The sequence below is a fragment of the Glycine soja genome, chromosome 4 (genome assembly GCF_004193775.1).
Source record: "Glycine soja cultivar W05 chromosome 4, ASM419377v2, whole genome shotgun sequence".
Taxonomy (NCBI): domain Eukaryota; kingdom Viridiplantae; phylum Streptophyta; class Magnoliopsida; order Fabales; family Fabaceae; genus Glycine; species Glycine soja.
Genome location: NC_041005.1, coordinates 8,816,607 through 8,840,441, shown reverse-complemented (window position 1 = coordinate 8,840,441; position 23,835 = coordinate 8,816,607). Strand labels below are relative to the sequence as shown.

The 23,835-nt window shown below is 32.1% G+C and overlaps 4 protein-coding genes across 4 annotated transcripts in view; 2 read left to right on the top strand and 2 right to left on the bottom strand.

Moving 5' to 3' along the window:
* Positions 1-4,207: 4,207 nt before the first annotated feature.
* On the top strand, positions 4,208-5,560 carry LOC114409249 (putative clathrin assembly protein At4g40080). The gene has a single exon (XM_028372641.1). It carries the CDS (start codon positions 4,224-4,226, stop codon positions 5,247-5,249), a length of 1,026 nt encoding a protein of 341 aa, XP_028228442.1. The 5' UTR covers positions 4,208-4,223; the 3' UTR covers positions 5,250-5,560.
* A 3,547-nt stretch (positions 5,561-9,107) lies between these two features.
* On the bottom strand, positions 9,108-13,974 carry LOC114410507 (transcription factor MYB2-like). Its single transcript, XM_028374497.1, has 3 exons — positions 13,833-13,974; positions 9,321-9,412; positions 9,108-9,218 (listed from the first exon to the last, which is right to left on the bottom strand). The coding sequence occupies exons 1-3, from the start codon at positions 13,972-13,974 to the stop codon at positions 9,108-9,110; spliced, it is 345 nt and encodes a 114-aa protein (XP_028230298.1).
* The window catches only part of LOC114409247 (protein DETOXIFICATION 27-like), a 31,970-nt gene continuing 19,894 nt past the window's right edge, over positions 11,760-23,835 (bottom strand). The window contains exon 10 of the mRNA XM_028372640.1: positions 11,760-11,878. The gene's annotated coding sequence lies outside the window, so the exon portion shown is untranslated. The remainder of the gene's footprint in view (positions 11,879-23,835) is intronic.
* Positions 21,043-23,545, top strand: LOC114410506. Its single transcript, XM_028374496.1, has 2 exons — positions 21,043-23,421; positions 23,504-23,545. Exons 1-2 carry the CDS (start codon positions 21,043-21,045, stop codon positions 23,543-23,545), a joined length of 2,421 nt encoding a protein of 806 aa, XP_028230297.1.

The window sequence follows — 23,835 nt, the reverse complement described above, 5'->3', positions numbered from 1 at the left end:
TGCTGAGAGGTTGGAGCGCCATCTGAGTCTAGGGGTGGTCACGTCTGGCTCATCGACACATGAGGTGATCGAAGAATGCCTCAGATTGGTCAGGAGTGTGACACAAGACCATCTAGTATACGTTAGGTGTAGACGCAGGCAGCGCACTGATCAGGCGTATTTTATGTACATATTTTACATTGATATTCCTTGTATATATAGATATTGTACATGAACTCATTTCATGAGTATTGTTGGTTTTATTTATTTTCATTACTAATGTTAGTTTTATTTATTTTCATTGATTGTGTATTCCATTTGTGTCTATATACACGTGTGTTATTAAAATGGTCTAGTTAACTTAGTTTACCAACTAATAAAAAATAATTTAAAATATAACTTTAAATATAATTGAAATAAAGAAGTTGAAAAAGGTGTAAAAAAAAATTAAACAAAAAATGGACATCAGTCGTTATCTAAGATCTTATATAACGTACTAATATTTTTAAATTCTCTTATAATTACTATTTTCCCACTTATACTAATGATCATGTAAAAAAATGTATTATAAAGTAGTTAGTATTTTAATTTTTAATATAATACTAATTATTTTTTTATATTCTTTATAATATTAATAATGATATGATTAATTCTTTATAATATTATCTTTTATGTATTTATTGATTTTTATTAATATGTATAAAATAACCTTAAACAATAATTATAATAGGACTGAGTAAGTATTTTAATATCATCTTCTAAACAAATTTATTCTAAAAAAATAGATTTAATTATATTATAAATAAATATGTTGTATCTTTAAAGTATATTATAATTATTTTTCCTCTTACGGATCAACTTACGAATCAAGTTGATCCGTAGGAGGAAAATCAAGCAAGAACAATTTTATCATTTTTTAAGAATGCTGGGTGCACCAGCAATAATGCTGGGTGCACCTAGCAACACTCAGTATTTTTTATGAAGGACAAAACCTAAGAAAAAACTACAAACAGATGTTAGACTGCTGCTTGCTGCACTTACATACATTACTATCAGTACCTCCATAAATTCCACACTTGGTTTTCCGAAATGTAATGGGATGCTGATAGCAATTTAATGTGGTGCATGAACATTTAGCGCAAATGCTACGTGCTGAGAGCAATAACTGAATAGCATCCAAAATAAGAAACAAACAAGTACCCACGAGAGGGGTATGCAACATATGTAACCCAACACCATAACCATGAGCTACATTTGCTAGGTGATCAACCACCCCATCGTTAACTTGAAAGGATGATCAGCATAGGGTGTGCGAGATGTATCCCTCATTTTTCTATGTATTCTTTTGTTGATGAATACATCGTTGTATTCACACATCACTTTTGAAAATACTTTAATATTTGTTGGTTGCAGTGTTATATAGCTCAAATATTTTCTCTTTATGTTTTATAATATATGCTCGAGGTATTTTTTGTATATGTTATATTACTGCTATATGTGTGTATGCAAAGTTAAGACAAAGTTAATGCGAATGCTATCACATGAACCTCAATTCATAAACAAAATAGTTTGGGAGCTATATCTAAAAATAAACTCTTTGAATTGTTTAGAGTTGTTTTGGAAACATGTAGTGAGAAAAGATCGTTACAAAAGGCCCATTTAAATAATTTTTTTAATTCTTTTGTTTCTTGTTTATTTAATAAAATATATTGTTACATAAGCATTTTATAAAATATTTCTTTCTAATTTTATAATCAGGTTTTAAGGATTGATTATTGAGTATTTTAATTTTTCATTTTTAAGCATATTTTATTGAATAATATATATATTACAGGAATTGTATTATTTTTGTTCATTATTAAGTATTGGGAGAAAGATACTGAACATTAATGGTTTTAATATTTTTTGTTTGAATTCATACATTTATGTTTTGGTTATTATGAATTTATTTATTAATTTATGATTTTTTTAAACAAAGACCTCATAAACAAAAATAAAATGAAAGAAATATTTAGTATTTAATTTTGAATTTAAATAAAGTCAAAATAAATAAATTTTAAATAATACATTCATTTATCAATTTTATGATTTTTAAGAAGGATATTGAACAGCTGTAAAAAAGAGGTTGGTCATGAATGGTTTTAATATTTGTTGGTTGAATTCATGTATTTATGTTTTTGCTATAATGCATTTATTTATTAATTTATGCCTTTTTTCAAACAAAGACCTCAAAAACTAAAGTAAACAAATAAAATTAATTTTTAGTTTTGAATTTAAATAAATTCAAAATAAAATAATGTTTTTAAAAATATGTTTAAATAATGAAATCATTTATAATATTTTATGATCTTTAAGAAGGATATTGAACATGAATAGTTTTCAATTTCAATATTTGTTGTTTGAATTCATGCATTTATGTTTTTGTTATTATGCATTTATTTATTAATTTGTTACTATTTTTAACAAAGACATCATAAACAAAAAATAAAATGAAAGAAATATTTAGTTTTTAATTTTTAATTTAAATAAAGTCAAAATTAATAATGTTTTTAAAAATAATTTTAAATAATATGCGTTCGTTTATCATATTTATGATTTTTGAGAAGGATATTCAACTGCTGTAAAAAAGAAAATTGAACATGAATGATTTTAATACTTAAAATAAGATAAAATGTTGCTTTTGAACTGTCTTTCCTAATATAAATATTATTTTAATGGGTCATTGAAAATAATTATTATTGTAATTAAATGTATTTCATTTAAACAATTATTAATGTGGTTTTTCAAATTATAATATTTTTAATAATCTATAATTTATTTTTAACGAGTCATTGAAAAGTTTTCATTTTTATAGTTAAAGTATTATATTTTTACCGTTGTAAAACAAGTATTTTATTTTTAGCATTAAATTGTTCAATACAAATGAATTTCAATTATTGTAAAGACTTTAAAGTATGTATTTAATATTTTTCCAAAACATGTCTGACTTGATTGCCGTCATATTTAAAATATGTAATATTTTTAATATTATAATGCCAATAATTTTATTTAAAAATTTAATTCAAATATGTTGTAATGTAATATTTAATGACTAGTTTAGAGTTTATTTTTTGTTTTATAACATGTTTAATCAATTGTATAATTTGTTCATAAGTTTTATTTCCGATAAAGTTAACAACTTTTACACACCCTTTATATTAATTGCCTTTGTTTCTTTTTTGTACAAACTTAAAAGTGATATATTTTGTATTTTAATTTAGTAATTATTGATGGAATTCATTATTGTCTACAAGTATAATATTTTCCACTCCATTTAATGCACATATATCTTTCCTTAATATTTATTGAACATTTTTACAGTTTATTTATTACCTATAGATTCTTCTCAAAATACATTTATTCTTTTTTTTTTATTTCTTTTATCATAATATTATGTCTATTAAATATAAGTTCTAACTATATTATTTGACCTTCAATATAAAAGATTTCATGCATCGGATGGGTGAAAGAACTAGTTTCAAAAAGAAAGAGTAAGATAACAATTGAATTAATAAAAGTCAATAAAAATAAAGAATAAAATATCTATCAGCCAGCGAATGAGACTAATTTTTGTAAATGGTCAAATTAAATAATTTTAAAAAAAAGTCTCTTTTATGCACATAATAAACAAATACTAACTAATAGTCTTTTCAATGTAGTTGAGAGAAAAAGAAATTAGTTTCCTTGCCCGCGTTAACAAAGAGAAGGAAAACGCGGGGAAGCATATAATAATGAAATAATAAGGTCTGAATTCCATATCCTTCATCTGATATCTAATTATTTATCATAAAGTCTTAAAAACGACGTGGTTTCTTTTTCCACGAATAAATAAATAAAGATTAAATTATTCATTTAATATATATGATTTTTAAATTTGTCCCTCTCCGAAGTTTAATAGTTAAATTTTGTAGTTGCTGAAATTTATATTTTATTTTTAAAAAAATATTTATTATTAAAAAAATTTAATTTTATTAATTAAAAAAATTTTGCGATAATTTTTTTTAAAAAAATTAAAATATAAATTTTAAGAAATAAAAAATTTACCTATAATCATAGTGACTTAAAGGATAATTAAACAATAACTAAATAAATAAAATATAATTTAGGCACCGTATGCGTGTGAGAATGCAATGCGAGTGAAGATTGGGTTTCTGACTCAAAAACACAACCCTTTATATAAGGTACCAAATTCTTCTTCTTCCGCAATGGCCCAGCAAAATCGATTAAGAAATTTGGCTCAAAGCCTCAAAGACAAAGCCTCAGTAATCGCTGCAGCGCTATCCACGAAGCGACACGTGTCCTCCGTCCGCGTGCACGTGCTCCGTGCCACCACGCACGCCCTCGCCGCGCTGCCCTCCGAGGAAACAATCTCCGCCGTCCTCGTGGTCGGGTCCCACCAGAAGCGCCACCCTCGCGCTTGCATCGACGCGCTAATGGACCGCCTCCACAGCACGCGCAGCGCCACCGTGGCACTCAAATGCCTCTACACACTCCACAACGTCGTCGTAAAGGGACCCTTCATTTTGAAAGACCAACTCTCCTGTTACCCTTCCTACGGTGGCCACAATTTCTTGAACCTCTCCACCTTCCGAGACGGCTCGGACTTGGAATCGCTCGAACTCAGTTCGTGGGTTCGCTGGTACGCGGGAGTGTTGGAACAGATCTTAACCGTTTCAAGGATCTTAGGTTATTACTTGAACCACTCTTGCGAGTCCCAAGAAAAGAAAAAGACTTTGGTTTCGAAGGCGTCGAATGCGGATTTGTTGTATAAGTTGGAGGCTCTCGTGGGTTTCGTCGAACAAACAAGCCACGTTCCAGATTCGTTGCACCTTCAGAGGAACGAGTTGGTGTACGAGGTTGTGAGATTGGTGGGGGAGAATTATAGGAGCGTGCAAGGTGAGATTTTGATGCGTGTTGAGGAGCTTGGGGGAAGAATAATGGAGGACGTGGGTGAGTTGAACGAGTTGGTGGGGTATTTGGGGAGATTGGAGGAGACTCGTGAAAAGTTGGTGCTTTTGTTTGTGAATAGGGGAAAGAACAATGAGTTCTGGGATTCGGTTAAGAAGACCAAGGAGAAGGGTGTGGCGAGGAAGAAGGAGATTGAAAGGAAGTGGCTCGCGGTGGTGGTGGTGGCAGGGAACGCCGCCGAGTTTACTCGGTCCACCAACCCGTTTCTTGACCCGGGGCAACTCAGTCCGGTCCCACGGTTAAGTTTTGCAACGGTAAGGTGACATATGGCCAACGGTCATTTTCAGGGACAATTTGTGAAAAATCAACATACACATTCTTTTTCTTTTTTCTTTTTTTTTTTGTTGCTTTTGAATTTTTTGATTTTTTTTTCCCGTTTATTTTGAGGGAATCCGCAATCTGTGCCTTTCAGTACTTTTTTATTATTATTTTTCTTTGATTGTGGGGCTCGATGTCTGCCTTGGTGTGCATGATTAAAGTGTAAAACAGATCATATAATGTAGTATATTAAAATAACAAGAGATTTCTGTAGAAAAAAAAAAATAAAGGAGAGAATTAGTGGACTTTTGATTGATTTTTGGACTTTTATGTTCCTCTGTTCTGGTCCTTCTGGATGTATTAGGCGTGGATACGAGTTTATTTCATTAATCTTAAAAAAATAGTATTAAAAAGAAAACAATAATTAAGACAAAAAGAAGAATCTCGAAAAGAGACGATAATAGGGATAATGGTATAAAAACAATTCAGAAATAGATAAAGTAAAAAGAGTAGAGTAAAACGTTAAGGTTTAAGGGTAAAAGCGAAAGAAAAAGTTATAAAAAATATTTTTTTTAATAAATGCATTTGATGACTTATGTTTAGTTGACAATTGACATGATTGTCAAAACACATTTTATGATTTATATTTTATTATATAGATATATTTGATAAATAACTTTTTTTTACTGGATTTGATTAATAACTTGAAAACTCATTTATTTGACATTTCAAATTTATAGTAGTAGTTTTTGTCAAAGAAAAAAAGTCTTAATTACTCCCCATATCTCATTGTAACTTTTGTCTTAAATTATTTTAAACTTAAAAAATATTAATAAAATGAATGAAAGATAATAATAATTTTATAAATTTATTTGTATAGTTATTAATTTATTTTTAATTTTTGCAGTTCATGTCATTATTATAAGAGATAGGAGTAAAAAAATAATAAAGATTTCATTCAAGTATATAAATGATAATTATTTTAAAATAATCTTTTTTTATATGACAATTATTATGAAATGAAGGAAAATAATAAATATTATACTGAACTATTAAAATGACAATTATTTTAAAATATTTTTTTATACCACAATTATTATGAGATGGAGGTAGTATTCAACATGATTTTCAAAATTTAATGGTATGACCATCAAAACACTTCACATCTTATTGTTGAATTTCATTGTGAGATAACATTATTCTACATTGTTGAATTTCATCGTGAGATAACAAGCACTGGGCTACAATTCAAAACTAAAGAAAATCTAAATGAAATGCAATTTGATCTTAGCTTTCTAGAATCAATGCTTACAGTGACTAGGTCACTCACCTTTTCACACTCAAAGTTTTTAGGGACAAGAATATTTATCTAGAATTTTATGTAATACGTACTAAAACAAGACCAGACTCAGAACTCTAATAAGGGCTTGATTTTGCTTCCTTCTTTTGTATTTATTTAAATAGATAATTTTTAATAAATAAATATTAATTTCTGCAAAAAAATTTACTAGTTTTGTACATAAAATTAAAACTAATTTTATTTCAAACGATAAAATTTAAAAAAATGTAATAAAAATTTCTGTTGTTGAATTTTTTATTCATTTCAAATTCTAAAGATGTGTTATTTTTAGTAAGGAGAAACAGTAACCAGAAAAAATGTACAGCCATAGAACAAATAAAACACTCCCCTGGTTCCTTTAAGAGTCGGTGTAGGGATTGTGGGCTAAAAATGAAAGAAGCTTTGGTGGGGAGTTTGGGTAGCAGAGGTGTGGTCATTGTGGAGGCACAGAAATGAAATTATATTAACAACAAAAGGTCAGATGTTAAACAAGTGTTGGACTGATTGGTGGATCCAATCAAAGTGTTAGCTTGTTAATAGTATAGCCAATAGTACATATATTTTATGAAAAAAATCATTTTATATGAGAGAGTGTGAGAGAATTACATTTAATATATATATATATATATATATATATATATATATATATATATATATATATAGGTATTTGTATTTTCTGTTATGTTCAAAGATAGAGTTTTTTGATAATAAATGGAATTCTTTTCCTATGTCTTGTCCTAAAGGAATACTATTTTCTATGGTCTTAATTACATAAGCAAAATTGTATTTGTTTCTAATTGTCTTAGGAACATATAGTGAATCCTGAGAGATTTTTGGAATACTTCAATCATCCATATTTTGGTTTATCTCTCTCAAGTGTATTTCTTCATCGAAGAGATTATGTTTAGGAGTGACCTTGTGGGTTTGATTTTCTTGCTCATTGAACAAATGTAAGGTTCTTTGGTCTGAGATTGAGGATAAAGATGAGGAACTAGAACATATATATATATATATATATATATATATGGGTGATATTGTGAGTGTTATGAGGAATTGTGTCAAACAGTGGGTGTGCACGAAAAACCCACTGGGTTAGGAAGTTTTAACAGTAAGAAAGGGGAGTGGTAACAGAAGGGGCCTTTTGTTTTTCTACATATCCATCATGGTGGGGGAAGTGCTTGGGGCACCCAGTAGCTTTCTAAAACGTTAAAGATACCCTTATGAGTATTTTTGGTTATAAATAGGATAACCAATTTTTCATTTAAGCAGCGCTTTTTTGTTTCCACGAAATCTCACTCCAATAGTTGAGGTTGCTTCCGTTAGGGTTGTTTTCGAAGCGTATTTGGTGTTCGGTGGTGTATGTGCTTCGTTAGGAGTATACAGTGAAGTTGGGTCGTTATTCGTCGCCAGAGAAGAAGAGGTACATCTGAAATCCGTATGAACATACGGATCAACAATCCGTATAAACCATACGGATTGATAATCTGTAGGTTTCTAAATTATTTTTAATTGTAAATAAAATTATATAAATTATATATTTAATTTTTTTTGTAGTGCAAACTTTTTTTGTAATAATTTTAGCAATTTTAGAAATTTTGATTTGGTGATATTATTTTATAGTGGTATAAAAAATGTATTTAGTAATTAGATTGCTAAAAAAATGATAATATATATAAACTTTTAAAAATTACTAAAACTAGCATTAGATTGCTTAAAATTTAATTTAGTGATTAATTGAAAATAATTTAATTCATAAACATGGCAAAAATAATTACTAAAAGACGGTGTTTGTCGCACAATGTTACTTCAATATTGCAAAAAATTTATGATCAAGACATAGTAAAACAACAATTATATAAGAAACTGGTAACTAACAAAGGGATAATATTCGACAAATTGTTTGTAGCAAAAGCACAACTAAAAGGAATAATGTTCCAAGTCCTAATAATTTTGAATTTAATTCATAAACATGACCAAAATAAAACATAGTTAATTGTTGGATTAGGGAATTCGGAGACAATTTCCATGCCAGCTTTGAAGGACTGGGTTTCATAAAAATATTTCTATCCAACTCCAATTTTAATTGTCTTTCTCTAGTGATTGAACACAATCCGACATTCTGCAATGTCCTCCAAATTCAAATGAGTCAAGCCTTTGTCTTTAAGAAAATAATATATAGTGCTTGGAACGTTCTGATATTAAGAATAATGTTATGTCACAAATATATGAAATTTAAAACTTGGAAGATAAAGAATTGCTGGCAAGTAAATTACAAAGTTGCTTACGGGCTGCTACAGGTAATTTTGTACTGAGTGAGAAGCACGTTGAAAGTGACAGAATTTGACACTTGATGGTATAATGAGTGTCATATTGGGAATGATTTTGGATGGCTACTGCTCTTGAATATAGTGAGAAAGAATATACTCTTACCATAATGAGTTAATGACACTTGATGATCTTTGATCATGTGATAGAAATCTTTTAGTGTTGTCCACCCTGCTACAATGGATGGTCTGTCCAAATCTTAGTTGTAGAGAGCGATATGCAAATTTCCATCCTTGTCAAACAAATTTCGTAAACGATCAAGTACATCTTTCCACCTCACAGCAAATGACCTACTAACTTCACTGTAAATCTACATTTCAAATATATAAAACATTAGAATTAGACAAATAAGTTGATTAGTTACACAAAATAACAGAATAATGATATGTTAATTAAATCAAAATAAGATGACCTGGTCCTTGGGGTTAACGGTGTTTAAAATAGTCTCTGATACAAAAGTGACCTTCAGCATCATCTTGGCCATTTCGTAGCACTGTTCGTGTTCTTCATTTGTTAATTTTGACATAATTCACATTCAAGCATGATATTTAAGCATATTATTATACAATGATATAACAAAATTGACAATGAATTAGCCGTCATGATGAACGCCAATTCATTCTTAGCGTCAAATACATGCTCCATTAACCAAAGAAAGTGCATGCAATTATCATTCCATGTCGAGGTTTTATCTTGTAAGGATGAATTTTATTTTATTTTGTAAAATAAAATAAAGATAGAAATTAACCTTTATAAACAAAAAATTAACCATTTGATTTTCTCATTTGATCAAATTTCAAATTTTTTTTCTCATCCTAAGCAAAACCAACAAAGTGTATGGAATGCATGCAATTCCTAATTAATCATTAATCAAATAGCCAAAATGTTACTCTTTGAAATGAGCCAGGCAGTATCATATTACTACTTGTTAGGGTATTTCACAACAATTGACCAAACATATCGTCCTACTACCAAAGCTAAATAAGTATAGACATGTCACATGTGTGAGTAAACGTAACATAAATATGTTCGTGTAAATGGTACAAATATTTTGACAGAAATTTTAGTCTCTGATGTAAACATGGAGACAACAATATGAAAGGTAAACATTCTTACTAGGCAGAGTCACAAGAACCATTTTTAGTTCCTTGTTGAGGGTGCTTAATCGTGATGGTGATGGAATAGAGCCTAAGCTTATGTGTCTTGATTCATCAATTCTAAATTCCACATACAATTCAAGGGTACACATTGTTAAATGTTGAGACATAAATAACCATTTAAGCACATTGTTATACATTCCTATACCAAAATTGGATTTACAATATTACTAATCTAATCTAATCAGTTCAAGGGTGCACATTGTCAAATGTTCAAACATAAATAATATTACAATTTTTAACTTTTTTTTGCTAATCTAATATAATCTAAAATGTAATCCAATCTTACTAATAATTAATCTAATCTAATGTTAGTAATAACTAAAATATATTTTTTTTTCATTTTTTATTTAACAAGTAAAAATTATTTAAATTTTTTGTTTCAACAAATTATGTAATAAATTTAATATCTTTTAAATATTTGTTTCAATTTTTTAAAAAGATAAATAAATATAATATTACAATATTTACAATAAATTTTTTGGCCAGATAATCTAATCTTTGGTTTATCAATCTAATGTTAGTAACAACTACCTAATTTTTTTCATAGTAATATAATCTAATGTTACTAATCTTAAATCTAATCTCATCTTAATAATCTAAATTCAATACTTAACAAGTAAATTAGAAAAAAAATATAAAATTACACTTACTATTATAAAACAAAATTACACTACAAAAAAATTTAAAAATAATTGGCAAATAAAATTTTCCAATTACAAAAAAATATTTTATAAATAGAAAACAAAAAAAATTAAATATTTTTTTTTAAAAAAAAATCACCCATACGAATCACTTATCCGTATGGGTCATACGAATTGTTGCTCCGTATGAGTTATTTTTTAAAAAAAACTCCATTTTTTTCGGCGACAAGCAACAACAAACCAAACAAATCATTCAAAACATCACCAATATTCAACAAATAATAGCAACCAATAACACCAAACCAAATACAAGGAAACAATATTGAGAGGGAACAAATAAAACATTCACAACATGCCTGAAGGAAAACCTTAACGAGGAAGAAGAACCACTTACCTTGAAGAAGAACAACTGCAACAAGGAAGAAGGAGACCACTATGTGCGTCAAGGACAACCTAGAACCAGCAGAAGGAGAACCAAGAAGCAGTAGAAGGAGAATGATGAAGCAGAGCATGAACGAAAGAAGAAGCACGGTGGAAGAAGTAAAAGGAAGAAGCGCGGGAAAAGAATGAGGGAGGATGAAGTTGTACGAATGCGCACTGTAACCATTTTATATTATTAGAGTGAATAACATTTTAACCCTTTCACCATGGGTGCTGGGTGCCCAAAGTAACACCCTCATGGTGGATGTAGGTTTGTTAGGAAAGGGAACTCAAGTCCATAGGATAGAAAATATCTATCTTAGCCCAATGGTCTTATCATACCCCCTCCAACATAAAAAAAGAGCTTATTTTTATTTTTACTTATAGAATTGTATTTTTTTTTTGTTTCATTTTATTGATTTGAACATGAGATAGTGAAAATAATTTTCAATTACATGCACTATTTTCTTAAAAATATAAGAAAAAAATTAAAGTTATTTTGACTTTATAATTAAAAGTAAAATAGTAAATAAAAAACAAAATATTTTTTTAGGCCCCTTCTTTTACCATTAATTTTAAACGATTTTTTCTTAGCAATAAAAATTCTTAAAAAAATGGTTGCGAAAAACATGCACATAATCACTCCGTTACTATTATAGAATTATGTATAGAACTTATTTCCTGTCTCAACTAATTTCCATCCACGCAACACTTAAAGAAAAAAAAAATGATCCACTCACTTTAATAACCACTACTACAAAAAGGCCTTTCTACGACACAGTTTTTAAGACGGACCTGAAGAACCCGTCGTTGTTGTCAACACGGTGGCAATTCCGTAATTATTAAAGTTTTTATGTGCAGCGTTTCATGTTCAACGACGTTTGTATTTAAGCCCGTCGTTGTTGAAGTCATCAAAGACGGTCATGATGGCTGGACCGTCGTAGAAATAAAAATACAAAGCCGGTGTTACGAATCACCGTCGTAGATTTTTGAGTTTATATATTCTCGCAACAAAGCACCAGCGGCCCTTGCTTGCCTGAATTACAACTCGAAAAACCTAGCGCCTCGACTGCAACCTTGGAAAAACCTAGCACCGCCGTGAAGTCCGTCCCGCTACCAGCCTGAGATTTAGGTTGTCGCCGTGAAGAACTTGTCCCTGTGACCCGCTGCTCCCACCACCGCTACCGCGACGCATGCGAAGTCGTGGGTTTTTCAGACCTTTCCAGTGTTGGTGAAGGTAAGCATGTCCACTATTTTGAGTTGTGTCTTGGTATTTTTGGTGAAAATCTTTTTCTTTGTGTTTAATTGTTAGTATTTGAATGTTGTGGTTGTACCTTAACATAAACAAAAAACCCTATTTCCCAATTTGTATCCCTTTCCACTCATTGTTCATGTTACGGTAGTAGTGTTTGAAAAAAATTAATTGTGTGAAACAAGTTACTATAGTATACATGTTTGAACTGCAGGGTGCTATTTGGAACTAAGTAGAAGAAGGTCACACCCTCAAACTAAGTACACAAAGGTGCGTTTCTTCTGAATCTGAAAATTATGGTATCCCTTTGCACTCATTGTTGTTGAACGCTGCATAACAGTAAAATTATGGTATGCAATTCGTAATAATAAAACCAATGGTTCATATGTTTTTATGATAATGCTGCACTTCAAAAGCACATTACAGTATGGTTGTATTGCGGATTGGATTCTACTTTTTCTATGGCTGGTTTTGACTGTTCTGTATGCATTGTATGAGATCATTGTAGGGGAGAGAATCAATACCCAATTAGGAGTAATCTGAGTCTCACCTAATGAAACCATGATTCAAGATTTTCTATATTGGAATGAGTGTTTTTTCTCTGTGAGCTGTGACCACAAAGGTGCCAAGTGAACTGGTTATTTATGCATAGATATTTAGCAATGATTAATGGCCCACCATCTATCCTTGTTTCCTGCCCTCCAACCACCCCACAAAGATCATTCGTACATACGTCAATCGAGATTGTACTTGAATAGTTGATGTCTTTTGTTATGATTATGCATCAAATATTAAGAGAAGAGAAGAAAAAAAACTTATTAATTGACTAATTAACTTGTAACCTACCTCACAGAGAATTAGACAAATTCGTCATTAGGTGGCTGATACAGGGAGCTGGTGGGATAGAGGTGTGAGATGATATTGAAGGTGGAAAGACTGTTATTTATGTGGAGGAAGAGTTACTTGGAGAGTGGATTGAGAATAAATTTGTATGCGAATCACAGATTGCACCATAGCAGTGACAAGTGCAGAATTCTCCAACTCTCATCCTTTTTTTTGGAAGGCTGAAAATAATATATATATTTATTAATAAGTAAACCAATACCAGTGGTACCAGAGATTAAAATTACAAAGCACCAAGAGATTAATGGTTTCAGCCATGATACATATTGAGTTTATCTAGTCTTTATTGTGAATTGAAAAACTCAACTACGTATCACGTAGAGATTGACTAAAACTATAGATACATAGATCATATCATAATTTCTACCAGACAATAGTATAATTTTCCAAAATGAAGAGCTTCCGGTGAACATGAATGTAGCCAACATGAACAGTAGAAGTTGAAAACAATTTCAGTTGTTTTTTTGCTATATTGTCACTTATAAATGTCAAAATCCAATCATATATATTAAGAAACAAAACAGTGAAAAAAGTTTGGTGTTTCTTACTTGCAAGCCTAGCAACAGAGTTCCATCTGCCTTCACCATGCAACCTGACATACTCAACAAGCAACCTGTCCTCTTCAGCAGTCCAAGGTCCCTTCCTCCATACCTGCTCCTCTATGACACCTCTACCCATATGGCCAGCCATAACTTCCCCCCAATACATGGAATAAGGCTTGAAGTTTGTGCTTGGATAAAATATTTTCTTCCAATTTCTGTGACACTGATTTAGGTCTAGTGTTTGTTGCATATTTTGAGTCTAGTATTGCATATTTATACCTGCTTTGTTTTGATCAATAGTATGACACTGATTGTTAAGCTTGAACTGAAACTTAGAGTCCAACAACTGCTATTCGAGTTGGATAATTATTTGGCACTAGGTTTTGGAAAAGTCTAAAAGAAATGCTCTTGGGTCATGGCTGGAATAGAACTTTGAGAAAGAAATATGTCTGAGCTTAGTCCTAACAAATTAGAGTCATTAATTGTAGTTATTATTCAATTGATACCATTGTTAGGAACAACATAGTGTTAGGAACAGCATAGTGTTAGGATGCAGAGATGGCAATGCTGGTGGTTGGCTCTAACTTGGTCCACTTGGAAGCTTAGGAACAACATAGTGTTCTCTAATGCAACCTTTAATGCTAACAAACTGTTTGAAGATGCAATATTCACTCTATGGACGTGGCTCAGGCACTTTGAGAAAGATTTTACTATCCATTTTAATCAATGGTCAAGTAGCATTAGACACGGCTTTTGCATCAGTAGAGGATACATATTTTTGACTAATAGATGTACATTTACTGTACCCATATACTGGTTCCCTCTCAGACCTGTTTTGTCTGACTTTGGAACCATTTCTATGGTACCCATACTGCTGTAATATAGTACCTCTGGTAACTCTTTACATATCTATAAAATAATATCTTTGCTGATCAAAATAAAAATTGATACCATTGTTTTTGTTTTCATATAGTGACTCAGAATTTATTTTTAACATATCATCATAAAAATCTTATACTTTGTAGCTTCATAAATTTAAAGTGTATAAATAGTAATGTGCTTAACAACAAACAATTAAATATTGTTATATGATTAGGGATATTATTAGAAGAACTTCAATCTCGGTAATTTGAAGACGCGACTTTCTTAATGTGGACTTGGCTCCATAATTTGGAGAAGGACTTTACATTACATTTTAGTCAATGGTCTAGTAACTTGAGACATCATTTTTTGCAGCAGTAGGGGTTTCATTAGGGAGTAGGGATCAATATATGTATACTTTGCTTCCCATATTTTGGTTCCCAATCAGACTTATGATGTCTGACTGAGGAACCATTTTTATGGTGACTAACTCTGTAATCAGTACCACTGGTACTTCTAGGTTATATATATATAATTTATCTTTGCTGATAAAAAAAAAGAAGACTAATAAAGCAGAAATTTGAAACTACAGTGAACAAAGCTTCTTATTGTGGGTTTGAATTAATTTCGTTACATTTTTTCAGAGGAAGTTATATCAATTGGAAGAGTTACTCAAGAAGTTTTTCAACGTATTGCTGCCACAAGCATAAGGACTGAACAAGCTTTTGAATCTATTGCTGCCACAACCACAAGGTACTTTTTGTTTATTAAATATACTTTGTGCGTTTAGAAATGATTAAAAATATAAAATTTTCTTATGGGTTGTTATTGGTTGGTAACTTTGTGTATCTTAGTTTTTTTTGTTGATTGGTAAGTTGGTAACTTTGTGTATCTTCTCCATATGCAATGGCCACCTTCACGATTTGAAATCAAATAAAGATTGGTTGGTGGTGCTTTCTCTTGTGTCCAGCAATTTCTTTGGAAGAACATGAAAATTTTAGATTTTAAAATATATAATATTTAAGTGATTTTTTTTTTTTGCTTTTTTTATATTTACAAAAAAATTATTTATTGATTGAAATTCAAAGTGAGGTCTATTTAATAACCTTCTCATGTGTAGAGATATTCATTTTAGTAGACATGTTTGTCACATGTGTTTCTACTTGATTAATTTATAATATGAAATTTCTATTTTTTAATGTGTTGATTAATAACAATGAATTTTTTTTTATAGTTTTTAATTTTAATATACTTACAACAAGCAATATTAATATCATTAGAAACCCTCAATGAAAGACTGATTGAATTTTTTCGAAAAATATCATTTTTGTAGATATTTATTACAATTAATATATTTTTTCTATGATCAATTAATGTTGTATGATTATGTTAAGAAAAAAAAAATACTTATGTTACAAAATATAACAATTAGTATGTTTTTCTCTCGCAAGTACAAGATACTGCTAATAAACACCTTAAGCAACTCTTGTAACAAAATTACTAATGAAATATGAATTGTCTATTAAAGAATAAAAGATTAATTATTTTATTTTAAATAATATTTAATTTTAATAGTTTTCATATAATTAATTGTTATTTATATTTACATATTATTCAAAATATTATTATAAATTTTAAATATCATAAATTAATTAAATCATACAAGTGAAGGAAATTTACTATTTTGGCTTTTGATTTGTAATAAATATTTCATTTTTCTCTTCGGTCTCTAATGAATTTTTGGTTTACGCTGAGTCGTTACTAAAATAACAATTTTATATTTTATTTTTGATATTTTGTTTTAGTCTCTCATAAATTAGTTAATTTGTATATACTCCATAATAAAATAATAATTTTTTTTTAGTGTCGACTAATAACAAATAATTTTTTTATTAAGGAGTAAATACAAAATTTACTAATTTATTAGGAACTAAGAATAAGTGTTAAGGGTCAAAATAAAATTATTTTTTTTCATTAAGAACTCAACGCAAAATACAAATTTATTAAAGAGTAAACGCAAAATCAGATATTTATCAGGAATCAAAAATATATTTAAGCCTACTATTTTTACTCACAATCATTTAAAAATAGCTCTCCCACTAGATATATTCCTTACAACATTTTTAATATTATTTAAAATTATTTATTTCCCAATTATTAATAATTTAAATAATTGAAACAAAATATAAAATTTCAATTTGAAAATTTTTAGTTATTGAGGGGCATAAACAACGTAATCCTTAATGATTTTCTTTATTATTGTTATTTATATATTAAAATTTATTTTGGTGAATAGCTCTACTTTACTATTTTCCTTTTCTTTAAATATTTAACGAGAAATTTATATAAACAGGAAATAATGTAAACAGTGACTATGGTCTATTCTTGTCTGCTTACATGAGTTGAAATCTCACTATATTCTTAGTTGTCATGGACTCATCGCGAAGATGGGATAATGCAGTGTGTTTTAGCATAAATGATAGGAGGTTTGCACTGCAAACTTTTAGTTTCTAGTTAATTATTTTCTTGGTGCAAATTATGTCTTCGTAGCATACTAGTCCACTAGAAATCATTAGAGGACGAGTCTTGAGAAAGCCACATGCTGAGATGGTTACCTTGTATTGAATTTGGAGTTTCTTTCTTACCTTATTCCTCCAACTTGCTGCAGCAATCACTCCTAAGCACTTCTTTTTCTTCATTCCATTCTTTACATTTTCAAGTATGAATCTCTCAGCTTTACATCCAGTGAGGATCACTGCACCATTGCCTACAGAATCAACCAACCAAGTGGAGTCAGTTCCCTTCTTATCTCCTGTTCTGCAACCATAACAGCATGAACCACAATAGTCATCTGCTGACGAATTTATAGCCACAGACTCTACTTTGAAGCCCATTTTCTCACATCCTTGTATGAGAATTTGGTTCAGAAAGCTTTCATTGTTGCACTTTTCTGTTACACCAATCCTTCTTTGTATGATGCAATCAAATTTTATAATCTCTACAGGCTGATATTACTAATCAAGGAAAAATAGACATTCCTTGGTTTCTAATTTCATTCATTTGTTAGAGTTTTTTCCCAATATCTAAGGGGGTGTTTGTTCCAAGGTTTCTAATTACATTCCTTGGATTCTTATTTTTGGTGGCATTACTATGAGCAAGAACTCCATTCTCTGGTATTTTAGGAAAAAAAAACCATTTGCTTAGTGTACCGTCCAGATATGTCTTGACTAACCATGATGTGGCCCTTTATGAAGCTCCATCTGTGTTCAGAGATTCAAGGACTGTGTACCATGGCACTCGGATATAACTCAGTCAATCCTGATGTGCCCCCCTATCAGGCTCCATTGCCTCTGTTGAGTGAACAGCTTGGGCCTTTGCATCATCTGGATATAGAATCCAACATGTTGTACTCAACCTCAACCCATCCCGTTGCACATTCACTTCTCTACCCCTCCAGCCTGATAAATGTTTCTGCCCTATTAAAAAAACAAATTGACCTCTAATTCCATATGAACAATAGGTTGATTTTCAACAATATCCCTAAGTCAATCAAACCAATACCTCCCACCAATTGATATCAGGACTGGTCACAATTTAAGATCCCATTAAATTTTCCATCAATATACCACCAGTTTAACCCCATCACATGGAACCTTCACCCTTTAGACTCAGGCTAGGCTAGTGCAAGCTCCCTTTCTGGGCTAATATGGTCAATGAGAGTTGTATGCATCATTATCAATTCCTGAATACAGATGCAGAGCATTTCACCCCAAAACTGGTATAGTAGGATAGTAGATAGTGGAATAACCACTATTATGAAATTTATACATATAAATTAAGTAATTTATATTACATTATATGCTTAATCATATTAAAAATTTACACAAATAGTTTCTTTTAATTTTTTTTTGTCAGCAAACATAGATATGATATATTAATAATGAGTACCAGTGGTACTGAAGTTACAAATTTTAGGGGCCAGCTGGTTCCTATGATTATTAGTAGGAACAAAGCCAGCACCATAGCACCCTGCTACCTAACCCATGCTACAAAAGTCCAGCCCCCACACTCCCAAGCTAAGTACAGAAACCTAGTGTTACATTGGAAGAACATTGATTAAAGTGAAGTGTAAAATCTTTCTCGTTGGACTTGAGCCATGACCAAAGTAAAAGCAGAGCATCATCCAAATGCTAGCTGTAATTTGTAGATGCCAAGATATGATGTTGTGATATCAGATTCAATAAAGGAAAGCAAAATCTAAGTACATGTCAAATGAAACAGGGCAAGGGCATAGAGATTCCATCCAAATGCTAGGACAATAATTTCTACAATACAAATCAGATCATATTGGAACATTTCCATTTCAAAATTTACACTAATTGTTTTTTTGGAGCCATTTCTTAATTATATATTCCTGTCTTGCAATGATGATTTCAGCTTTATATAGCTAGAAAGAATATGATGTAGTGAAGACCTTCTTCCATCATTTGAGCTTTATATATGACTGTTGGAACTCTGTCTTCACTGCTTTCTTTAGTAAATGCCTTGCAATTTAATTCTGTATCATATCAAGTTGATTGCCACAAATTATTTTCTACATATTACACAAATGTTTGTCATAGAAGCGGTTGATTGACCAAAGTGTTATTATTTTTCAGGCTGAATCAGGCACCAAAGAATCACCAAAGAACTCCTTTCATTATTTGCAGGTGTGTTTATTGTTTCTAGTAATAGTTTAAAATATGTTTTTGAAATTCCACAAATCACAAACATGTATGATGCCTGAAAGCATGTATTCGTTTAATGCCTTCATATTCATGCCGTGTAATTGTTCTTTTGAGCTGTCTAGTATGATGTTTATTATGTATTTTTGTGCCAATATCATACAATTACGAGAGTACCATAGGTACTATAGGAACAAGTATAAATTAACCCCAATTGTGGTTGAATTTGAGGATGGTATTGTGGACCAGCTACACCCCATAACTTAATTACATGTATGTTGCACCTCTTGGAAGAGGTGTCAGCATTTACCCTTCCTTTGTTGTTTTTTTTGCAAGGCAAAAAGCAAATATATTATGTATAAAATTCAGTACTAGGTGTACTGAAATATTCTACAATAAATCTCTTCATCTCCGCCTTTTTATGTCCTTACCCGACCACCCCCAGAACATGTATTGCAAGGTGTTCAAATTTCTCGAGTCCCGCTGCATGCACACCATGTCATTGACCGCTGGAAGATGGCTAATGGAGTTGTCGTTCATGAGACAACCTGGTGTTGACCTCCACATGCAACTGCTACATATGGATGGTGTAGTCCCTGGTGTAGTCCTTCTCTGCACATTTTAACAAAGACCAAGTGGGGAACAAGGTATCATCGATAACCTTTTCAGGATCAAACGGCTGGTTCTTGAAAATCATAGCATTTCTATGATGCCAGACGAAGAAGGATAGAGCTAACCACAGAAATTTCCATCTGTTGTTTATACTAGCTTTGTTGTTCCATTGAGTGAATTGCAAAAAGTGGTTCTTTGGGTCTGTGGAAAAAGGACCCACTCTATTAACCCATCTCAAAGGCTCCCACCAAAGTCTCCTTGTCATTGTAGAGTTGCAAATAACATGTATGTGACCAGAATGAATCTCATCTACAAAGTCAGCTGCCATTTGTATTTGATAGTCAAAAAAGTCCCTTCTCCAAGATAACTTCCATTCCCATCTGCCGTCCACAAATTCTCCCATAGAATTAATTAGAAAATTCTGCTGTTTACTTATTACATATAATTGGGGATACTTTCGTTGGATATTACAGTTGTCCTGCAGCCATAAATCGTTCTGCAAACTAATATTGGACCCCGTACCCACCCTCCACTTTAAATTATCATTAAAGCAGTTATTGTGTTGCTGCTGAAAGATACTCTTTAAATCCTGCCACCATTAGGAAGTGAAATTTCTTCTACCACCAGAAATCAACTACTTTGACATAGATTATTTTTCCCAAATTCAGCTGATTTGATTTTATAAATATTTAAAAAATGATGTTGAATTTCAATTGCACCACTTTCGTCATTAAATTTCGATGTTGTCGTTTGTGCAGTTTTTCTTCATTTTTTCTTATAAGCATTGGTAATAGAGGCCAACAAACTGAAAAATGTTGAATCCCTTGAAACAGCCATGCACCATTTTTCTTGTTAGCATTGCTGGTCCAACTAACTGCAATTGCTAATGTGTTTTCCACTGCAGCGTTTTGTACAAAAGGTGCAGTTCTGGTGTGTTTTCTACTGCAATTGGTGCTCTATGCTTGTGATGCATGTCAAGTAACCCCTAAGCCACTAACGTTTGACATAGAAGGTGTAACATGGATCGAAGTTGGATGAACGCATCACGTATAACTGAAGAGTACGAGAATGGTGTTGAAGAGTTTTTGCTGTTTGCTCAAAGTAAAGCGCAACCTATGTGGGGAAAATTTTTTTGTCCATGTGTGAAGTGTGGAAATGGGAGGCGCCAAACAATTGATGACATAAGAACTCATCTTATTTGTGAGGGAATAATTCGTAGCTACACAAAGTGGATATGGCATGGGGAATCCCTCGATACAGCTGACATGTCACAGGCTGACGATGTTACTACAAACAGCGGAAATCCTATAGAAGAAATGATTCGTGATCTTGGGCAAGAGGGGTTTGAAGAGGCACATGCAGCGTTGTATGACAACATAGAAGTTGATTCAAAAATGCCTTTGTATTCCGGCTGCATATCTTTCACAAAATTGTCAGCTGTGTTAGCTCTGGTTAACTTGAAGGCTCGATTTGGGTGGAGTGACAAGAGTTTTAGTGAGTTGCTGATGTTGTTGACAAACATGCTTCCTGCTGATAACATCTTGCCAAAGAATCACTACCAAGCAAAGAAGATTTTATGTCCAGTTGGGATGCAGTACGAAAAAATTCATGCATGTTGTAATGACTGCATTTTGTATAGAGATGATTTTGCTGAACTAGATTACTGTCCTGTGTGTGGGGTTTCTCGGTACAGACCGACCAACGGAGATTCTACTGTACTAGTCTCAGACGCCGACCGCCGTCCAGCAAAGGTGTGTTGGTATCTCCCAATAATACCAAGGTTTAAACGGTTGTTTGCTAATGGGGAAGATGCAAAGAACCTTATATGGCATGCAAATACTAGAAAATCAGATGGATTGATGCGACATCCTGCAGATAGCCCGCAATGGAAGGCAATTGATCGTCTGTATCCTGAATTTGGGGCCGAGCCTAGAAATTTAAGGCTTGGTCTTGCAACGGACGGAATGAACCCATTTGGAACCTTAACTACTAACCATAGCTCGTGGCCCGTTTTGCTGTTCATTTATAATCTCCCTCCGTGGTTGTGCATGAAGCGAAAGTATGTTATGCTGAGTATGATGATAGCTGGTCCAAGACAACCAGGTAATGATATTGACGTATATCTAAGACCGTTAATTGACGATTTGCGGAAATTGTGGGATGAAGGGGTTGATGTATGGGACGCAAATTTGCAGCATGCTTTCAAGTTGCGTGCAATGGTTTTTTGTACCATCAATGACTTTCCAGCCTACGGAAATTTAAGTGGATATAGTGTCAAAGGACATCACGCATGTCCTATATGTGAGCAGAATACTAGTTTCCGCCAACTTAAACATGGAAAGAAGACTGTGTATACTAGGCATCGAAGATTTCTCAAACAGTATCATCCGTATCGACGCTTGAAGAAGGCATTCGATGGAAGTCAAGAACATGAAACCGCGCCAAATCCATTTACTGGTGATGAAGTATATCAGCGGGTCAAGGATGTCGTAAATATGTTCGGCAAGTCCCAAAAAAAACCATTATCCACTTCAAACATGTGGAAAAAGAAGTCTATTTTCTTTGATCTTCCGTACTGGTCCGATCATCATGTTAGGCATTGTATAGACGTCATGCATGTCGAGAAAAATGTTTGTGATTCTTTAATTGGGACCCTCCTAAACATTAAAGGCAAGACAAAGGATGGTTTCAAGTGTCGTCAAGACTTGGTTGACATGGGTATACGTCAAGTGTTGCATCCTATCTCAAAAGGTAACAGGACATATCTGCCCCCAGCCTGTTACACAATGTCAACAGCTGAAAAGAGAAGTTTTTGTGAATGCTTGCGTAATATCAAAGTCCCACAAGGCTACTCTTCAAACATCAAGAGTCTTGTGTCTGTGAATGAGCTTAAGTTGGTTGGCTTGAAATCACATGATTGTCATGTGTTAATGCAACAACTTTTGCCTGTTGCAATCCGCGGAACATTGCCTGAGAAGGTCCGTGTTGCAATCAGTCGCTTGTGTTTCATTTTTAATGCTATATGTGCCAAGGTCATTGACCCTAAACAGTTGGATGCTTTGGAAGATGAGGTTGTCGTTGTCCTTTGTCAAATGGAGATGTTTTTCCCTCCTTCATTTTTTGACATTATGGTACACTTAGTTGTTCATCTGGTAAGGGAAATAAGGTGTTGTGGTCCTACGTATTTTAGATGGATGTATCCAGTTGAGCGGTACATGAAGGTCTTAAAGGGTTATACGAAGAATCGACATCGACCAGAGGCCTCAATAGTGGAAAGATACGTTGCTGAAGAATGCATTGAGTTTGCCTCACAGTACATTGACTCATTGAAACCTGTCGGTGTTCCTGCATCCCGGCATGACCAGCCAATAGCCGGCAAGGGTACTCGTGGATACAATGTTGTGACAATGACTAGACATGACGTGTCACAAGCACATTTGTATATATTAAACAACACAACAGAGGTGTTTCCGTACATAGAGGCTCACAAAAAACATGTTAGAGATAGTCACCCCAAAATGAACATGATGAGGGTATTGCAAGAGCACAACAAAACTTTCATAAATTGGTTTAGACAAACAATACTTGCTGATAAAAGTGTTTCCAGACGACTCACATTGTTAGCCATTGGCCCAAATTTGAATGTCCCTACATGGAAGGGGTATGACATTAACAATTATTCATTCTACACAAAGTCCCAAGATGATAAAAGTTCGGTACAAAACAGTGGGGTCTGTGTTGATGCTGATTCGGAGCACTTTTCCAGTACATCGGATAACAACCCCATTCGAGCATCCATGTCTTACTTTGGT